Raw genomic sequence first — 17,140 nt, 5'->3', positions numbered from 1 at the left:
ATTTGGGCCTTAGATGTTTATTTTTGGATTTTAGGCCTTTAGTCATCTAGTTTGGGCCTTGGATTTGGGCTAAGCTTAAGGATGGGTAAAAAGGTCTTTTACCCTAATTTGGACTCATAGTGTGAGTCAAGGGCTAGATATTGATGGGTTGTCATTTTGGTATCTAATAGCGCGTGGATTTTAGCGGATATGTAGTCAGAGATTATTCGTGGGATCAGCTGTTGATGGGGTGTTGTCTTGTCATTGGCGGTTCAAGAATCTGTCAGCCAACATCCAGGAATCGTCTGTATGTTTCGACAGTGAGAGGTGAGTTTTCCTCACTATACTTTCGGGTCGAAGGCACCAAGGTTGGACTATTGGTTGGATAACATGATATTATTGATATGTTGAGTATGGAATGGATATGCATGCTAGTCTGGTAGATCAGTAGGACTACTTGTGTTTCTGTCTGCATGATTACCTGTTTATGTTTGTTAGTTGTCGGCATAATGTGTTGGGTTGAGGTTGTACTACTTCGTGCTATAGCCAACAAACCCTGGAGCATTCCAGATATGAGCTAAGGGTCGGGTAGGGCATGTCAGACTCATACTGAGGGCTCAGGTGCATTCCAGATACGAGCTGAGGACCTGGTTGGTATGCCAGACTCGTACTGAGGGCTTGAGGGTATTGGAGTAATCCAGATATGAGCTGAGGGCCAGGTGGGGCATGCCAGACTCATACTGAGGGCTCAGTAGCATTCCTGATACGAGCTGAGGACTCGATTGGTATACTAGACTCGTACTGAGGACTGAACATTGGTATTCCAGTCCGATGACTGACTAGGTTGGAGCAAGCCAAACATAAGTTGTGGGCCCCGGGGGCAAGTCATACTTATGCTGTGGGCTCAAGAGTAGGCCATATATGAGATGTGGGCCCGTTAGGAAAGCCAGACTCATATTTTGGGCTTAGGGTAATCCAGTCTCGTAAGGCCTACAGGATGTCTGGACCACTCTACTAAGCCTACAGTCTAACTGGACCGCCTCGTAAGGCCTACAATATATTTCGACCGCTCCTTTGGGCCTACAGTCTGACTAGACCTCCTCGCAAGGCCTACAGTACACATAGACCTCCTGGGTATCTTGGCCTACAGCACAAAGCAGGACTGCCTCAACCCAACCACAATATGTCGACATATGCAAACAATAAACAGTAACCAGCAAACGTAGGTAATCATATAGATCTACCAATCTAACATGTCACTACAACATCCTACACATAAAGATACATACAACAATACAAAGTATAGTGAGAAAACTCACATTGCAGTCTAGCAGATAAACAGTACGACTCTCTCAATCCAAGAACTGGTACTACGAGCCTCATATACAACAATCAGAGACCACTCCATAATCCATGGCCCCAAAACCCTCAAGTTGACCAAAAGTCAACTTGGTTAAAAAGTCAAAGGTCAACGGTCAAGTCAACGATCAAAAGTCCACCAGTCAGTCACCACGTCGTGGCCAAGCATTTGCCACATCGTGGTGACCTCACGACAAAATAGTCGCAAAGACCACCTAATGCCACGTCATGGGAGCTAACCCTCCACGTCATGGGAACTATTCTGGTCAGCTTAATGCATTAAGCTCTTAATCCTTCAAGCTACCTATTCATACTTTCCAGAAGGCTTTTTCATATCCAATGGGTCATAAATATTGATGCTTTATAGACATGAATGTCTTGAACTCTATCTAGGTAAAAAATAATGAAAATGAGGTCAAAACCTCATGCAAGGATTTAAAACTCAATCATTCTTCAGATTTGGGACGTATAACCACAAGAGGACCTCAAGGATCCATAAACTTGTCAATTTTATGGAATCCAACCATACCAACTAACCCAAACATGAAGAAAAAAGCATAAACACCTAGATCTAGAAGCAAAGCACATAAAGCTTGGAACTTGAAGACTTACAGTGGTCCAAAATATGTGTAAGAATGTAGAGGATGAGCTTGCTTGTTGGATCTACACTCAATAATCACATTCTTATCCTTCAAAACACCAAAATCACCACAAAAAGCTTCTAAAACTCAAAAATGGGGGCTAGGGTCTGCTTGGAGTGAAAAGGAGGTGATAGAGGCTGAGGGTGTGCAAACCCTAGCCATCACATCCCTTAAATAGGGCTTAAGGCCCAGAAAATTAGGGTTTTGCATACAAGTGGCTGCCACGTCATGACCAAGATCTTGCCATGTCGTGGCACTCAAATGAAATGTACGTTTCATCTAGTGTCGTCACGTCATTGTGCTATCATTACCACGTCGTGGCTACCATAAAATCTTGTATTTTTAAGCCTTAAATGCCCATAACCACAAAATTAATTATACCTAGAATTTGGTGTTATAGTTCTCCCCCACTTGAACTAGATTTTATCCTCAAATTCCTTAGCTGAACAAAATTCTGAGTAGTGCTCGTGCATCCCCGCCTCGGGCTCCCAAGTCCACTCTGAGCTCTTCCAGTGTTGTCATTACATGTTGCATAAGGCCTTCGTCTTCTTATCAAGAATTGTCATTGGTCTCTCCACATAGTCCAGGCGCTATTTGACATGGATGTCATCCAATGGGATCACTTTTGTATCATCCACTAAGCACACACGCTCTATCAACAATGATAATTATCGAGATGCCCATCATATCTCTTTATAGTCCCTATTAGTGTACTCCAGGAGATCAATCAACAAACCCAAGCTTCTTCTGCGGCAAGCGGTCTAACACCAAGTGATATAAGAAAATGTTTTGAAAGAATATTGGGTGTTCGACACGGACATATCAGAGGCATTGGGCGTAAACCTCATGCGATTGTGTCTATGTACGATCAGGAACAACCGATGACACAAGAACCACCACAATCACAGGTAATTGTTAGTTTAACTTGAAAAGTATAATGCTATAATGGAAAAACGAAAATAAGTAGGATGCTATAATGATATGTTGGTAATTGTTTGTTTAGTATATAGTACAATGCTATAATGGAAAGTAGAATGCTATAATGATATGTTGGTTATGGTTTGATATGTTGATATTTTGTAGTTTGATAGTTTTTGGAAAGTACAATGCTATAATGGAAAAATGAAAAAAAAGTACAATGTTATAATGCATATGTAATATTGTGTATCATTTAGTTTGGTTATAGTTTGATATGTCGGTATTTTATTGTTGGTAATTTTTTGGAAAGTACACTGTTATAATGGGAAAATTTAAAAAAAAAGGTATAATGCTATAATGCATATGCAATATTGTGTATCATATAGTTTGGTTATAATTTGATATGTTGGTATTTTTTTTTATTTTGGTAATTTTTGAAAAGTACAATGTTATTATGATATGTTGGTAATATATTTTGTTTTCTTTGTAGTTGGAAATGCTGCAAACGATACTAAATGACTCGACCTGTTATGCGACATTAGAAGAGTGGTTTCGCTCATTGTCGTCACCAATAATGAAGGAAATGATGGGAGTGATGAGGACGAGTAGCTACTTTTTTAAGATTTTATGAAATGTTTTATTTGGAATAATATTTTGGATACGTTGCACTTTGTTTGGAAGAATATTTTGGATTGGTTGTGTATGGATTAATATTTTTGGTTAAGATTTCTGTAAAACTGTAGCAGCTTTTAGACATGTTATATTGTTTTTTTATAATTTTAATGTTAAATAAACAAGAAAAAATGAAAATTATTTTAGCGGCGACAGGAGCCTATTAGCGGCGATGGCACATTCGCGGCGACAGGTAGCTATTAGTGGCGACAAACCAATAACGGCGACAAAATAGTATTAGCGGCAACTAATATAGCATTTGTGACGAATCATTAGCGGCGACCTTTTTGCAGCGACATGTCGCCGCTAATACCTTTAGTGACGACAAGCCCTACTTTTGCGGCGACATTCGCGGCCGCAAATGCCCACGTTTCTTGTCGTAGTGACCAATTTTCAAAATTGTTCATTGTCTGAAAATAATAATAAAGCAACCATGGCTTATTTTGAAAATCGCAATTTTATTTAGTAGCTAGAAGTTGGCTTATTTTCTAATATCTATTAAAAGGAACTTTGTTATCAGTCAATGTCTCTTAAAAATATATAATAATTGTAATATAAATGATGTTATCTTATTTTAGATGTTTGTTTGTTGGGAGAAAACGAGATAAAACAAAAGGTAGAAGTGTATATATGAAGAGCTTTATATATGAAGAGCTTTAGACTTGAGCTTTGGTAGGCAGCGTCAAAGAATTGAAGAAGCATTGAGGGAGCATATATAGGGCCATGGGGCTGTGGCCCCATAATTAATCCATAAAGTATTAAAAATGTTACATATGTCCAAAACTATAAAATTTGATTTTGGACCCTCTTTTTCGGCCCCAAATCAAAACTTCAAACTCCGGGTAGAGTACTATTTTCTAGAAGTTGGAAGGATGCAGTTTGTGATTTGGCAGAACAGTATAATGAACGTAATTAAATAATCGAGATATTACAGGAAAAAAAAAAGTACGAATTAACGACCAAATGATTAGATATTTTAGTTTATCTCCAGTTTATTGTCCAAATGAAAACATGTCGATGGTTCTTTAATTTCCTATTTTAATGTACTAATGTACACGAGCTCCACACAAATTCTGATTTTTAATTATCTTGTAGTACGATTTACGAATAGACTCGACGAGAGCAAGAGCGCGCAATATGCCAATATCCATTCAAGTGCTACATTTTATTCCACATCAATATATACACGATCATATCATTTATAAAAACATTACACCGACTACACATATTTATATATTTAAGACTTGGAAAGAGTGCTTCACAAAAGTTGCTTCCCCCCTTGTAGATAGCCGCTATATAGCTTTAAGCATTCACAATCATTCCACCTGCAAAATGAAGACAAGTTACAACTATACAACTTGCAACAAACAACGCACACATACCCCAAAAAGTTGGTAAAAAGTGACCGGAAAATGTACCGTTAGGGTGGAGGACTTGGCCTGTAAAGTAGGAAGAGTCCTCCGACGCCAGAAACACAAAAGAGGGTGCAATCTCGTAAGGCTGACCGGCTCTACCCATCGGACACTCCGACCCAAACTTGGAGGTCTTCTCTTCGTGAAACGATGCAGGGATTAGTGGGGTCCACACAGGTCCTGGTGCCACTCCGTTGACTCGAATATTTTTGGGTGCTAGCTGCAGTGCTAGACCTCTAATAAACGACACAATCGCTCCCTTTGTTGATGTGTAATCAAGCAATGAAGCATTGCCTTTGTAGGCGTTGACTGATGTTGTATTGATGATGCTGCTTCCTTCATTCATGTGCTTCAATGCATGTCTGTGCATGTACACGTACGAACCCAATGATTAACTAGAGTTGTAATCAATCTCTTCCATAAGAATTTTGTTAATCTTTTACCTTGTTACGAAGAAGTAGGAGTAGATATTGGTTCTAAAGACTCTATCAAGCCAATTCTCATCGATTTCTTCAATGGTTTTACACATATACTGCTCCGCGGCGTTGTTCACCAAGATGTCAATACGACCATATTTTCCGACGACTTCATCCACCACCGCTTTGCAGTGGGCGTCGTACCCTAAATCGGTAGGTATGGCAATCGGTTCCTGTGAATCTTTGGTTTTGGAATCGTTAATGATCTTTAAGGTGTCTGCCGCATCTTTGTCTTCTTGACCTTTCACGTAAGTGAAGGCAATAGTTGCTCCTTCTCTCGCAAAACAATAACAAACAGCCCTTCCAATGCCGGAATCTCCACCAGTAACCAGCGCCACCTTACCCTGCATGATGACACATGATCAAAGAACAGCTATCGATGCAATCTCAAACTTGAAAATATAATGAAGAACACAAGGATATTACTTTGAGCTTATCAGCAGGTCTGTAATTAGGGTTAATGAACTGTGGGATAGGATCCATGACATGTTCTTTCCCTGGTTGCGTATCCTGTTTCTGTCGTGGGAAGTTCTTACCGTCGGTCGCCATTGTTGCTGCAAAACTTTCTGATTCGAGTTAAGATATGAAATGAGTTTAAATGGAGATCAAAGTGACGGATTCGAGCTCTATATATAGGATGGGAATGCATGGTATGCAGAGGGTGATAAGTGATGACAAGTAAGATGTGGTGGTATATACGTGGCGAGTTTAGCTTTGAAGTTGCAGGATGTATGACCGAGTTACACCGATTACAAGTTGTATATGTGTCACTCTCATGATCTACGTGTCAGAAGCATGTATGTATTGGTGCTGACTGCCAACTATTCCATTCTCACTGGATATTGATGGTTTTATATAACAAAGACAAAATAACATAAATGGTCCCTCTATTTAGTAAACCTGTCAAATTTGATCTATATAAGCAATTTTTTATAACGATGATCCATAAGTTTGAAATTGCATGTATAAACGGTCTTCTACTAACTCTGTTAAAAACTTAAAATTAAAAGTAAGGGTTAACTACTTAATTTTTTATGCATCGCCTGATATGTCCTTTGATGTCATGGGAACCATTTCAAAAATTTATCTTAAAAACTTATAACAATACGTAGGCACCACCGTATATATACCACCACCTATAACAACCACCACCACCATTGACCGCCACCACAACCACCCATGAATTCTGAAACTTAATTTCATCATCTTGATCCAAGCTTTTAATTAAGCCATTCGTCATCTCAATTCCATAATATTGATGTATCCCAACTTAATTCCACATAACCAACATTTTCGAACCATTTATCAAAATGTAATGTACAGATTCATGAATAAAGAAAATATCTAACGCGAAATTAGATTCAAATCAAAGCACATAATACTTCAAAAAAATCATTACAAAATCTAAACGTTATACAAACCAAGCACATCTCCAAAAACATAAGGTACCCTATTTTTTGCATATACACATATATCATCAACTCAATCTTGATAAACCTTTACAATGGGAATAATAGTTCTTCCTTTGGATACCGGAAAAAAACTAAATAATTTGACTTCGTTTCTCTCATAATAATCTTCCCCACAACCACGAGGCATCAATAATGTTGGTATATTAATCATTTCAGAGAAACGGTATGTACTTAATGGTGCTTAACAAACGGAGTGACTCATAAAAGAGGGTTTATGCCAGAAATTTTAAACTTAGAGACAATCTTTAGAAGAAATTCATCATAAAGACCAAATCTAATACGATTTACCACGCATAGGTACCATTTACGTGTCAAAGAGACATTCTAAAAAACTGACACGTGTCATTTCTAGGTTTCATTTATTAGAAGAGGTAGATTTTGTTATTGTTGTGTAAGTCTTGTTTTCCGTTATATATAATCTTATCGCTAAACGAAAATGTAGATTGTAGCAAAAACTTGAATGGTCAGTAAAGAAAAAATAAATATTCTTCTATCTTTTTTTCCTGCTTATCATTCTCCTCATATAAGATTATAACATGTGTCACTAAACAATCTACCACTACTTATGTTGGTTTGTGATTGTTTACATGTAGGGTTTTCATCTGTATCGTTACTAGAAAAAATGTTGAAACTAGAGACGATAATTAACACAAACACAAAAGCTGGGAACACAAAATATGAAAGCTAAGATCACGAGAAATGAAAGCCAATTCAATTTGTTTCATGTCACGAAACAAAATGACATGTCAACAATATTATTCCTCAACAAATCATTTCAACATTTTAAAACATTGAATACGAGCGAATGTCATGATGTTAAATACAAATTAAAATAATGTAAATCTTTTCAATGAGTGTCATAAATCCTTATTTCAACATGTATAGTGAGATCTGTTTCCATATATAATCAAAAGATTAGGGATAATCAAATACCTCAATTCCCAATCACCAAGTAATTTCCTTATGATCCCAATCAAAGAATTTCCCATTATCATGGCTCTTGCTGCTGTTGATAATCCCCAACAGCCTTTCTACTGAGAATTCTTTACTAAAAAGTTTGTCTTTTGGAACATTTTTTTGAAATGGCTTAGAAAGATCAGTGTCCACTGTTCCAGGATGCAACAGAATGCATATAATCGGATCCTTCTTTCTTGCAAATTCAACAGCTATACATTTCGTCACTGCAGAATCATCATAGCAATGTACTTATATATATATATATATATATATATATATATATATATATATATATATATATATATATATACTCCAGATAGAAGGGTAAAATGGTAATTTACTCTCATTCAGTCCAGGCCCTTACACTGATTAAGTGCAGATTTGGAAGCTCGATATGAATGCCATCCACCTAAACGGTTGTCTCCTATTGACCCAACCCTGGCGCTTATGTTAGCAACAACAGCAACATCTCTTTGGGTCCCACTTCCACCTCCAGCCTTTAGCAAAGGCCACATATGCTGTTTTTTTATTTATTTTTTTCATATATGGAATATTTAAAATTCCTCTACTCGAAAAAAGGGAAATATTGCTAGTGAATTTATGAATTATGTAAGTAGATGGTCATACCTTGGTCACCAAAGTAGGACCCACTGCGTTGATTTCATAAGCAAGCATCAAAGATGATCTCTCTACTTTGGTCAATGTTGTTTCTGTATATAAAATCAAGTATAAATTAGGGATAATAAAGATTTGACATAAATTTAAATTTTAAATATACCTGGTTGTATAACATCAGGTATTGAAAGAATACCAGATGCATTAACAAGAAGATTTAAGTAGCCATGTCTCTCACTTATGTCCCTTGCACACTCCTGATATAAAGTCTTGTTAGTTGGTTGTTAAAATACTGTTGATTTAATCAGGTATGTAAAACGGATCAAAACTAGAAATAAAGTCTTTATTTTATTCTTGTTATTCAAGGTTTCCATGGTAAAAGAAAAGTGACAAGAGGTAACCTCTATTGTGCTTTCAATGGTAAGATCCAACCTTTGAATATGGAGTCTTTCAGAAAATTTGTTTTTTAATTCAATCAATCCTGCTGCTCCATTGGGGTTTCGACATGTAGCAATCACATGTTCTTGTGAATTTTTCACTAGTAATTGCTTCACCTGTAAAGCATACATACAAGAAAATCAAAGAAGATAATATTTAGATTAACTCGATTCAAATTATCACATAGGAGAAAGAAAGAAGCATCATTTTGATTTGTATACTTGATGCCTCTAATTATCAGACATCAATATATTAGGATGAATGAGTATAATTACGTAAAAGGTTTAGCTTATTAATCACATTTTACCTAGAATTGAAGTGAAATTAATCATCGGATCTTTAGAGGCCAATGTCTTTACTTTTTAACAGAGGGAACAATTACATTGCTTGATAACGAAAGAATTCCATAGCTCATAGAAAAGTACATTTAAGTTTAAGTCTAAAATACTTCATTATACAATAAAGTTATGTAGTCATGTTTCTTTGTAAAACGCTTATAGGATCACTGTTGTTATTCGTTATCAATTTATGCGTTATTGTGAAAAAAAATGGCAAGAAATCCCTTATGAGGTATGAAGCATAAACTGGTACAAGAATAGCCCTAATCCAATTATAGATGTCAATGGAGTAGGGAGTTTTCAAACTTACGAATTCAAGCCCTAAGCCTCTTGAAGCTCCTTGCACCAGGGAAACACCGCCTTCTCGTTTAGATGCAAAAGTAGAAAAAGAAGATGCTCTTAATTTGATCATAGATGTAAGGTTAGCTGTTGAGAATAGACATCGGTTGAGAAGATGAAGCTTCATTTTGGAATTGAACTCAAACAGAGCAGATGTTAGGTTGCAGAGGTGAAGAAGAGAAGCAATTCGCATGGCGTATGGCGTGGACGGACTTGCACCATTCACGTGGCGCTACCAGTCGGCCAACCAAGCTACTAGCCACGTTGTAACTCTGCTTTCATAACTTTTTGGGTTTTTCCATTGCAATGAAATGTTATTGATTTGTTTATTTAAAAGACAATTATATCTTTGTTTTTTTATACTAACATTATGATTTGATTTTTTTTTACATAATTATAAAATCAACATCCAAATATAGTTTTATAAAGAATAATGTGTGTATATGAAAACTGAAAACAAAATATTATAGTTTGGTATATTTGTAAAAGTATCGTGTTGTGATAAAAAAAACTAAAAGAATATATATTTATGTAATAAAATCTAGTTGCGAGACTTATATATTACATGAATTTATTGAAAAAAATAAACAAACATGAAAATCTAACAATTTAAAAAATTAAAATTTATAAGAAAAAATTAAAATATTTAATTATTAAAATTAAAGTGTTTATTTATCTTTTAAATTTAAACTGATAACTTAAATAAATAAACAACCAAAATAATTGGATTCAATTTAAAATTTTAGAAATTATAAGTAAAATTGCATTAATGAATTGGATATATATTTATTATGACATTTATTATATTTAAGTATTATATGAAATTTAATAAAAATAAAAATAAAACCGATAAAATGACACAGACACAAACACACACACACACACACATATATATATATATATATATATATATATATATATATATATTAATCTAAATTTACCACAAAATAACATGTGACATAATGCATAAGAGAATGACAAGTGACAAAAATATTTTCATTTATTATAGAGGATTAAATTAAATGAGAGATAATATAATATACAAATAAATAAATTATGTTGTTTTTATTTACATTTAGCTCAAATAAATAGGGGGTTCGGTTAAGGGTTCGGGTTTGATGATGTTTAATTGTTTGGATAAAGCGTATGGATTTGATACACATAATTTTCGTCTTCCAAACTCAGACGAATGTTCTCCCATTAATAGGAAACAAGGATGCTTCTTTTCCTTTAAAATCTATGTTTCTTCTCTTTACATTGTTTCTCTTTTTTATATTTTGTTTATAAGTTCAATTTAAAGAGATAACTAAAAAAAATGTTTTCAAAATTATTTTTTGAAAGAATTAGAGAAAAGAACAAAAGATAATGGATGCATAATCTTCTCTTCTAATTTTCCTTCCAAATTTGAAGGGTTTTGAAGTTCGTCTTTGTTTATGGATTATGAACTAGAAGGGAATCATGTGCGCCGTTGGCGCTGTGTTTGGCTTTTTTCTCTTGTCGGCAAAAAACCTCCTCTGATAACAGTCAAAACATTAGTCAACAGAAGGTTCTAGAATTGTGGAAAAATGTTTGAATTTTATTATTACCTTGAGTACCAGTTGGACCAAAAACGCGGTTGAATTGAAACAACTTTTTTCCATCTTTATGACGTTTTAAAGGATCTAAAACCGCTAATGACCCATCTTCTCCAATGTAATCAAGCACGTTCTTTGTGTCAGTTCTAAATGTAATGCAGGTCTAATCCTGCAATAAACCTGAATGTTTCCTGAAAATTTAAAGATTGTGGAAGATAAAAGACAACATTTTAGTAATGTTTAAAGTTTAACAAAAATAAAAATAAGTTGTTTACCTTTTAAATCTTCGACCATGTTGTATAACAAACCATTTAGAGCTGTTTCTTTTTTATATAATGAGCTTAATCAGGACAAATATAAACATGAGTATATATCTACGTTATATACCTATCTATTGCAGCATCATGGTATTGGATTTGTCTTGATTTCATAGCCTCATCATTCTCATCAACAAATAATTCCTTTGACCCATACCTGGTGATGTCTTCCAGCTCTTCCTACCTGTTATAAATTATAATAATGTTGTGAGAACAATTAAGAAAAAAAACAGAAGAATGGAATTGAATTTAAATTATATTGATACATAAATATGAAAAAAAAATTGAAAATTTAAGAAGTAATAATACGGAGATCAACATGCTCAAAAGGGCTTCCACTTCCAAAAGCTATATTTTCATACGGATTCTAAGGGAATCTGATAGAATTGGAATTCATGATTCCTTTTTGTTCATTGTTCCTAAGATTGGGTGGAAGAAATTTAATTTCATTATTCATTTTTATTTTGCCAAATGACCAAAATACCCTCATTGTCCTTCAAAAATATTATGCGAATAATGGATTCAGAAAGACAAACCATTCAAAGTGGGATTGGACATGTCGAAAATAGCAGGTTTAGTGGAATCTGAGTCCCGTATGGCTCTAAGCACCTGAATATAGAATACAACAACAAACACATGGACTCATGAGTGTATGCAACAAAAGTAAATTTAGAAGTTTCTTTTAAAATGAAAAAACAAATACTTATTTGCAAAAAAAATTATCTCATATTTAGGTAGTAGATATCTTAGGACAATGTGTAAAAATATTTCTATAAAGTTAAGGGCAAATCACAGAAAAACAATTATATTTTGAAAAAGTTTAGTGTTTAATCACTTAATATTTTTTTTTAATCAAGCCATGAAAGATTCAAACATTTTTTTTCAAAATAATTATTTTAACATGATAAAACGTAACATGCTAATATGTTTAATTTGGAAAATTACCAACGAAACCTGATATATAATGTGCCAAAATGGTTAATATGGGAAAATATCTTTTTATTTTGTGGTTTGATGGGAAAAAAAATATGATATTAGTTGTTAAACTGCAACATTTTCCAAAATATAATGTTATTTTCTGTAATTTAGCTTAAAATTAATAAAAAAAATTATACTCACTAAAAAAAATACATATATGGTCATTTAAAACACTTCCAATTTGAAATAAACCAAGAAGAACATCAAGTTTGATCTTTTTTACCTACAAAAAAGCATAAATTTGTTATCCCCATTTCTAAAGTATATAAATTTTTTTAAAGTGTTTCATTTTCATATAATTAATTAAATAAACACAATTATTCCAAAAATAGATATATTAGTATACCACTTCAAGAAGATCCGATCCCTCATGGAGGTCCAATATCTTTAGTAAATGGTGCAACTGCTGAGTCAATACAACCTCTCTCCTTTGTGATTAAACCCTGCATCCAAAAAAATTTAAAATTCGATATCCATAATAGCAACGTAGTCACGTGATCAAATATTTAATCATTTTGTAAGTAAAAAAATGGTATATATTAACGTATATTACTATATTTATTATATTCGTGTTCATAAACAACAAAGCCCCGCTCCATTGGCAGGTGAATGCACCAAAATATCAATACTACCAAGATCCTTCTTTAGTTGCTCTGCAACTTTCTAAATTAAGGAAGAAAAAGCTATCAATAATTTCAAAAAACAAAAAAAAATGCAAAAAAATAACAATAGAGTTAGTATACACCTGTAGAATCCAATTACTTGCACCCACATAAGGTTTATTTACTTAATCTGTATGAATAAGATCATTTAGACGTTTCTAGAATGGTTACTAATTAATACTTTATTATGACAATTATATGTATTATTAAATAATCTTCTGGGTTATGAAAAACGCCATGTAACAAATAAATTTTAGTAAGCATTTATATAGATTCTAAAACAGAATTACAGAAGTACAGAACTATATGGAACATGAAACATAAAATCAATTTTTTTTTCACAAACACGATTCAAAACATTCCATAATTCAATATCCAGAAACATAGGGGCAGAAAAGTAAATTTAGTTGGGACTTTTAATAGCTACGATGGATACCTCATTCATTTAAAATGGATAATCAAACAAATATAATCAACCAATGAATTAGGTAAACTAACCTGGAATTAATACCTTAATCGGATCAGGCATTTCATCGAACGCCTTATAGCCATGTTTCTCATCCAAAAGTAGTAACCTTGTTGAGTCTTTCCACTTCCCAAACCTGTACTCAACATCTCCAACTAACTCATTCAAATCCTCCTGCCGACGTATTCCTAACAAACATAAGTACATGGAGCCTACAAAATGCAAGAACTCTTGAACTGAAGTTTCAGTCCCAAGGCCACTTGAGGCTCCTGAAATAGCGACATGGAACAATCACAACAAAAACAAACGTCAGCTGATGGTTTTGGTTAAGCTATTTGAGGTGTGGGAAGGAGAAATCAACAACGAATTCCAAGTGTAGAGCCTTGTAAATACACAACTGTATGTATAAAACTAAAAAAAAACTAATAATGAATTTTTGATTGTATGAATAATGTATAAAAAAACAGAAAATGTTTTACCCGAAATCAACAAAGCATGAAAGTGGAATTTTTTTGGGCTGAAACGTACCTTAATCAAGTTCCTGGGTACTTGTTTGTGGTCAGAGTTATTGTTCTTCGAAGATGATAAGAACCGAAAATTACAGCACATAAATATTGGTCGATTTATGCATGACGGAGCCTTCGATTAGTTGTACTTGTCGATTGATTGCAAAAGCTTGCTTGCCTTCAATCTCCTTATCTGACTTTGAATCGCAGTGAAAACACAAAAGATGGAAGAACGGTACTATTCACAAGTCAGTTCACTATTGTAGGAATAGACCAGGCAAGCATCGAAGGAGACGAAAAGATGGCGGTGCTATGGTTGAAGAAGACGCACGAAACTGGACATAAAGTAAAGACGGAGTCAATATGCCTTCCGACTTGCCCTGCCAAAATACCGACCCGAATTTCACCCGGTGCTCGATACCCCAACTTTTTTCGCAAATAAAATTCATCATCGCCTCAATCTGGTAAAGAACGATCAAAATCGGAACCCATCAAACAAATCAGAAATGAAATACATGGCGTCAATGATGGTGAAGAACAATGAAAATCGGAACCCATCAAAGGAAGCAGTCAAAGTCGGAGGTCTGGCGTCAGGTTCGTCTCCTTCTCCACCTGTGAGAAACAATGATCAAATCGGGGTGGAGTCCGTCACTTCCACACTTCGTTGGAACTACGGACCGACCGCCGGCGCTCATGGCTCTGAAAGACGGAGGTGGTGAAAAGGCGGCGTCAAGGGTGGTGGTGGTGGTGGTTGTGAGATGATCGGAGAAAAAATTATGAAGCTTTGAGAATGGCCGGAAATGAGAGTATATGAGAATATGATATACTCTCAAAGAACACAGTAGATGGAGGCTGTGGTAATCTGTGATTGGAAGAGAAAAACGGTGATTCAACTGGTGCGGTTTGAATACCTGTCTGAGCGACGATGATATTCAGAACTTTCAAGTCAACTCGGGATATCGATTACCAAAAACCCACACACAAAATTTCGAAGAAAGACCCAACCAATAACCCAAACCCAACATCAAACAACCTTAAAATGAAAATCACATTCAGTGAACAAAAACGTAAAAGCATGAAACATAGAAAACGCAGACAAATAGAGATGAAATAGTATAACCGTAGAGGAAGTGTCCATTCGGGAAATATTTGAGTCTGTGAAGAAACAGATTGGAGAAGAAAGGCGGTGATACTCAGTAGAGGAAAAGGTTGGATCGGCCAAAACGAAGAGGAAGGAAGAGTAAAGAATAACGAAAGAAGAAATAAGGAAAACGGAAACAAATACTATTGGAGGAGAAGCAAAATTTAAGATAAGAAGAATCAAACAGCCGACATGCGTAGAGAAACGAAGCATAATGAAAAACCGGTGTCCCAAAAAGAAAGAGGGAAAATGCCAGTGTCTGATTTAGAAAGAGAAAAAAGTATACTATAGGCCGACTTTTTAAGGTTTTATGTATATATAAATATAAATAAGGGTGTATCTTGTTTTTTTTTCTAACTCATGAACACCAAAATTCAATTTTCTTTCTTTTTTTCTTCATATTTTATTTCCTTTTTTCTTACCAAAACTCAAAACTAGGTGTTATGTGGTCTTTCTTTCTTTTGACATCTCCTTATTCCATAAATTAAAAAAAAATACAATTTAATAAATAAATACAAATAGCATTTGCATTTGCACAAATATAAGGAACAAATAGAATATGAGTTTTAGGTTGTGTTTAACATGCACCTTTTAAGGAGCTTGTAGCTTCTAGTTAAAAATAAAATAAATTAACAATTCCAAATTTGTTTGGCGGTAGGAACTTTTGTCTTTTGAGTTAAATAAAAGATTTAGAATCTAAAATCTTTTTCAACTAGCGCTTAATAAAAAGTTTTTTTTAGATTTTTACAAATTGACGTAAATACTCTTAAAATGAAATAAATCGTATTTATACATTTGGTAATTATCTTACACAATTAAATATAAATATATTTTAACACTTACAATTTCTTTATTTGAAACAAAAATATCAATGAATTTTATAATTTATTAATCTTCATCTAACAAAATAATAATATTTATTATATGAATTTACTGTAACACCCATGTTTTTGCACTAAGTACACTCCAATAAAATTTCTTTTATTTACAACTTTATAAATATTTTGGTGTACACTAGCATACTAGAATACAAGAAGTTATCATCAGAAATCGTATTGTCGTCAAGTACATGATTTGAGTCGGGCACTACAACCACCTAATCTGCAACACAAAAATAACAAACATTGTAAGTCATAAGGCTTAATGAACAATAACTACAATAACATAATAACACATAGCATCATTTACAAATTTAACTTATCACCCAAGATATATGTCACATCCAATATGCTAATTAAATTATACTGGCTGATTATTCTTTCCTGATATGCTGACACTACATGAAACTTACTAGTATCATTTTACCTTATAAATTATCACCTGGAAACAATGTCAAGATTAACCAATGTTTCACAACTATCATAACCACCCCTTTGGGAATCCTCTGTCCAAACTAAGTACATCGCGTTTATTTCCCATTTCATATATCAGCTATCACCTAAACTCATTTCATCAAACTATAGCATACTATCACCTCGACAATGCATACTATAACGATATCGTAGTATATTAAATTATCATATTTGTATAACAACATACACCAATATGTAATGCCCAGTTCCTGCTATGTAATTTAGATCAGGATTATTCATTTTTGTACAAGAACTCGACGAGTTGGAGGCCCCAAACTCGTCGAGTAGGAACGGAATTTGGACGCGGAACTTAAAGTCTACTCAACAAGTTGAGAGCCTCAACTCGACGAGTATGGCTGCCAGAGTGAAACCCTAATTTCCAGGGTTTAGCACCATATTTAAACACCTTAACCTCCAAAGGCTGGCCTCATGGATGTAACCCTAATCCACCATACTATATAAAGAGGTCCTTGGCACTTGGAATTGGTACTAGTATGTGAAGAAAGAGGGCATAGCCGATTTTGACAA

At 34.3% G+C, this 17,140-nt stretch overlaps 2 protein-coding genes and 1 long non-coding RNA gene across 6 annotated transcripts; all 3 read right to left on the bottom strand.

The window, feature by feature from the left end:
• Positions 1 to 4,696: 4,696 nt before the first annotated feature.
• On the bottom strand, positions 4,697 to 6,006 carry LOC145117788 (NADPH-dependent aldehyde reductase 1, chloroplastic-like). Its single transcript, XM_079054115.1, has 4 exons — positions 5,884 to 6,006; positions 5,425 to 5,801; positions 4,988 to 5,343; positions 4,697 to 4,894 (listed from the first exon to the last, which is right to left on the bottom strand). The coding sequence occupies exons 1-4, from the start codon at positions 6,004 to 6,006 to the stop codon at positions 4,872 to 4,874; spliced, it is 879 nt and encodes a 292-aa protein (XP_078910241.1). The 3' UTR covers positions 4,697 to 4,871.
• A 1,698-nt stretch (positions 6,007 to 7,704) lies between these two features.
• LOC145117787 (NAD(P)-binding Rossmann-fold superfamily protein) lies at positions 7,705 to 10,205 on the bottom strand. Its single transcript, XM_079054114.1, has 6 exons — positions 9,588 to 10,205; positions 8,903 to 9,055; positions 8,665 to 8,758; positions 8,514 to 8,596; positions 8,251 to 8,404; positions 7,705 to 8,110 (listed from the first exon to the last, which is right to left on the bottom strand). The coding sequence occupies exons 1-6, from the start codon at positions 9,807 to 9,809 to the stop codon at positions 7,875 to 7,877; spliced, it is 942 nt and encodes a 313-aa protein (XP_078910240.1). The 5' UTR covers positions 9,810 to 10,205; the 3' UTR covers positions 7,705 to 7,874.
• A 393-nt stretch (positions 10,206 to 10,598) lies between these two features.
• On the bottom strand, positions 10,599 to 15,503 carry LOC145117789 (uncharacterized). 4 transcript variants are annotated; one of them, XR_013712794.1, is made up of 8 exons: positions 14,142 to 15,503; positions 13,646 to 13,882; positions 13,039 to 13,148; positions 12,832 to 12,928; positions 12,044 to 12,116; positions 11,578 to 11,691; positions 11,203 to 11,381; positions 10,599 to 11,130 (listed from the first exon to the last, which is right to left on the bottom strand). It is a non-coding gene; the product is annotated as an uncharacterized LOC145117789 (long non-coding RNA). The 4 variants fall into 4 exon arrangements; XR_013712792.1 differs by lacking the exon at positions 13,039 to 13,148 and having other exon boundaries at positions 11,466 to 11,691; XR_013712793.1 differs by lacking the exon at positions 13,039 to 13,148 and having other exon boundaries at positions 13,659 to 13,882; positions 14,142 to 15,499.
• Between the last annotated feature and the right edge of the window lie 1,637 nt (positions 15,504 to 17,140).

Source organism: Lactuca virosa, chromosome 5 (assembly GCF_052849685.1).
Source record: "Lactuca virosa cultivar CGN04683 chromosome 5, Lactuca_virosa_CGN04683_v6, whole genome shotgun sequence".
Classification (NCBI taxonomy): domain Eukaryota; kingdom Viridiplantae; phylum Streptophyta; class Magnoliopsida; order Asterales; family Asteraceae; genus Lactuca; species Lactuca virosa.
Note: the sequence above shows the minus strand (reverse complement) of the source record. Positions and strands in the feature narration are given on the sequence as shown.

Bases quoted from the DNA above. Each gene is read 5' to 3' on its own strand.
- LOC145117787 (XM_079054114.1), bottom strand. From the start codon at position 9,809: ATGCGAATTGCTTCTCTTCTTCACCTCTGCAACCTAACATCTGCTCTG. The intron at 8,405-8,513 runs GTATGACCATCT...ATAAAAAAACAG, and splicing joins GTCCTACTTTGGTGACCAAG to CATATGTGGCCTTTGCTAAA. The intron at 8,111-8,250 runs GTAAGGGCCTGG...ATGATTCTGCAG, and splicing joins CAAATCTGCACTTAATCAGT to TGACGAAATGTATAGCTGTT.
- LOC145117788 (XM_079054115.1), bottom strand. From the start codon at position 6,006: ATGGCGACCGACGGTAAGAACTTCCCACGACAGAAACAGGATACGCAA. The intron at 5,802-5,883 runs GTAATATCCTTG...GTCATCATGCAG, and splicing joins GACCTGCTGATAAGCTCAAA to GGTAAGGTGGCGCTGGTTAC. The intron at 5,344-5,424 runs GTAAAAGATTAA...GTACATGCACAG, and splicing joins TCCTACTTCTTCGTAACAAG to ACATGCATTGAAGCACATGA.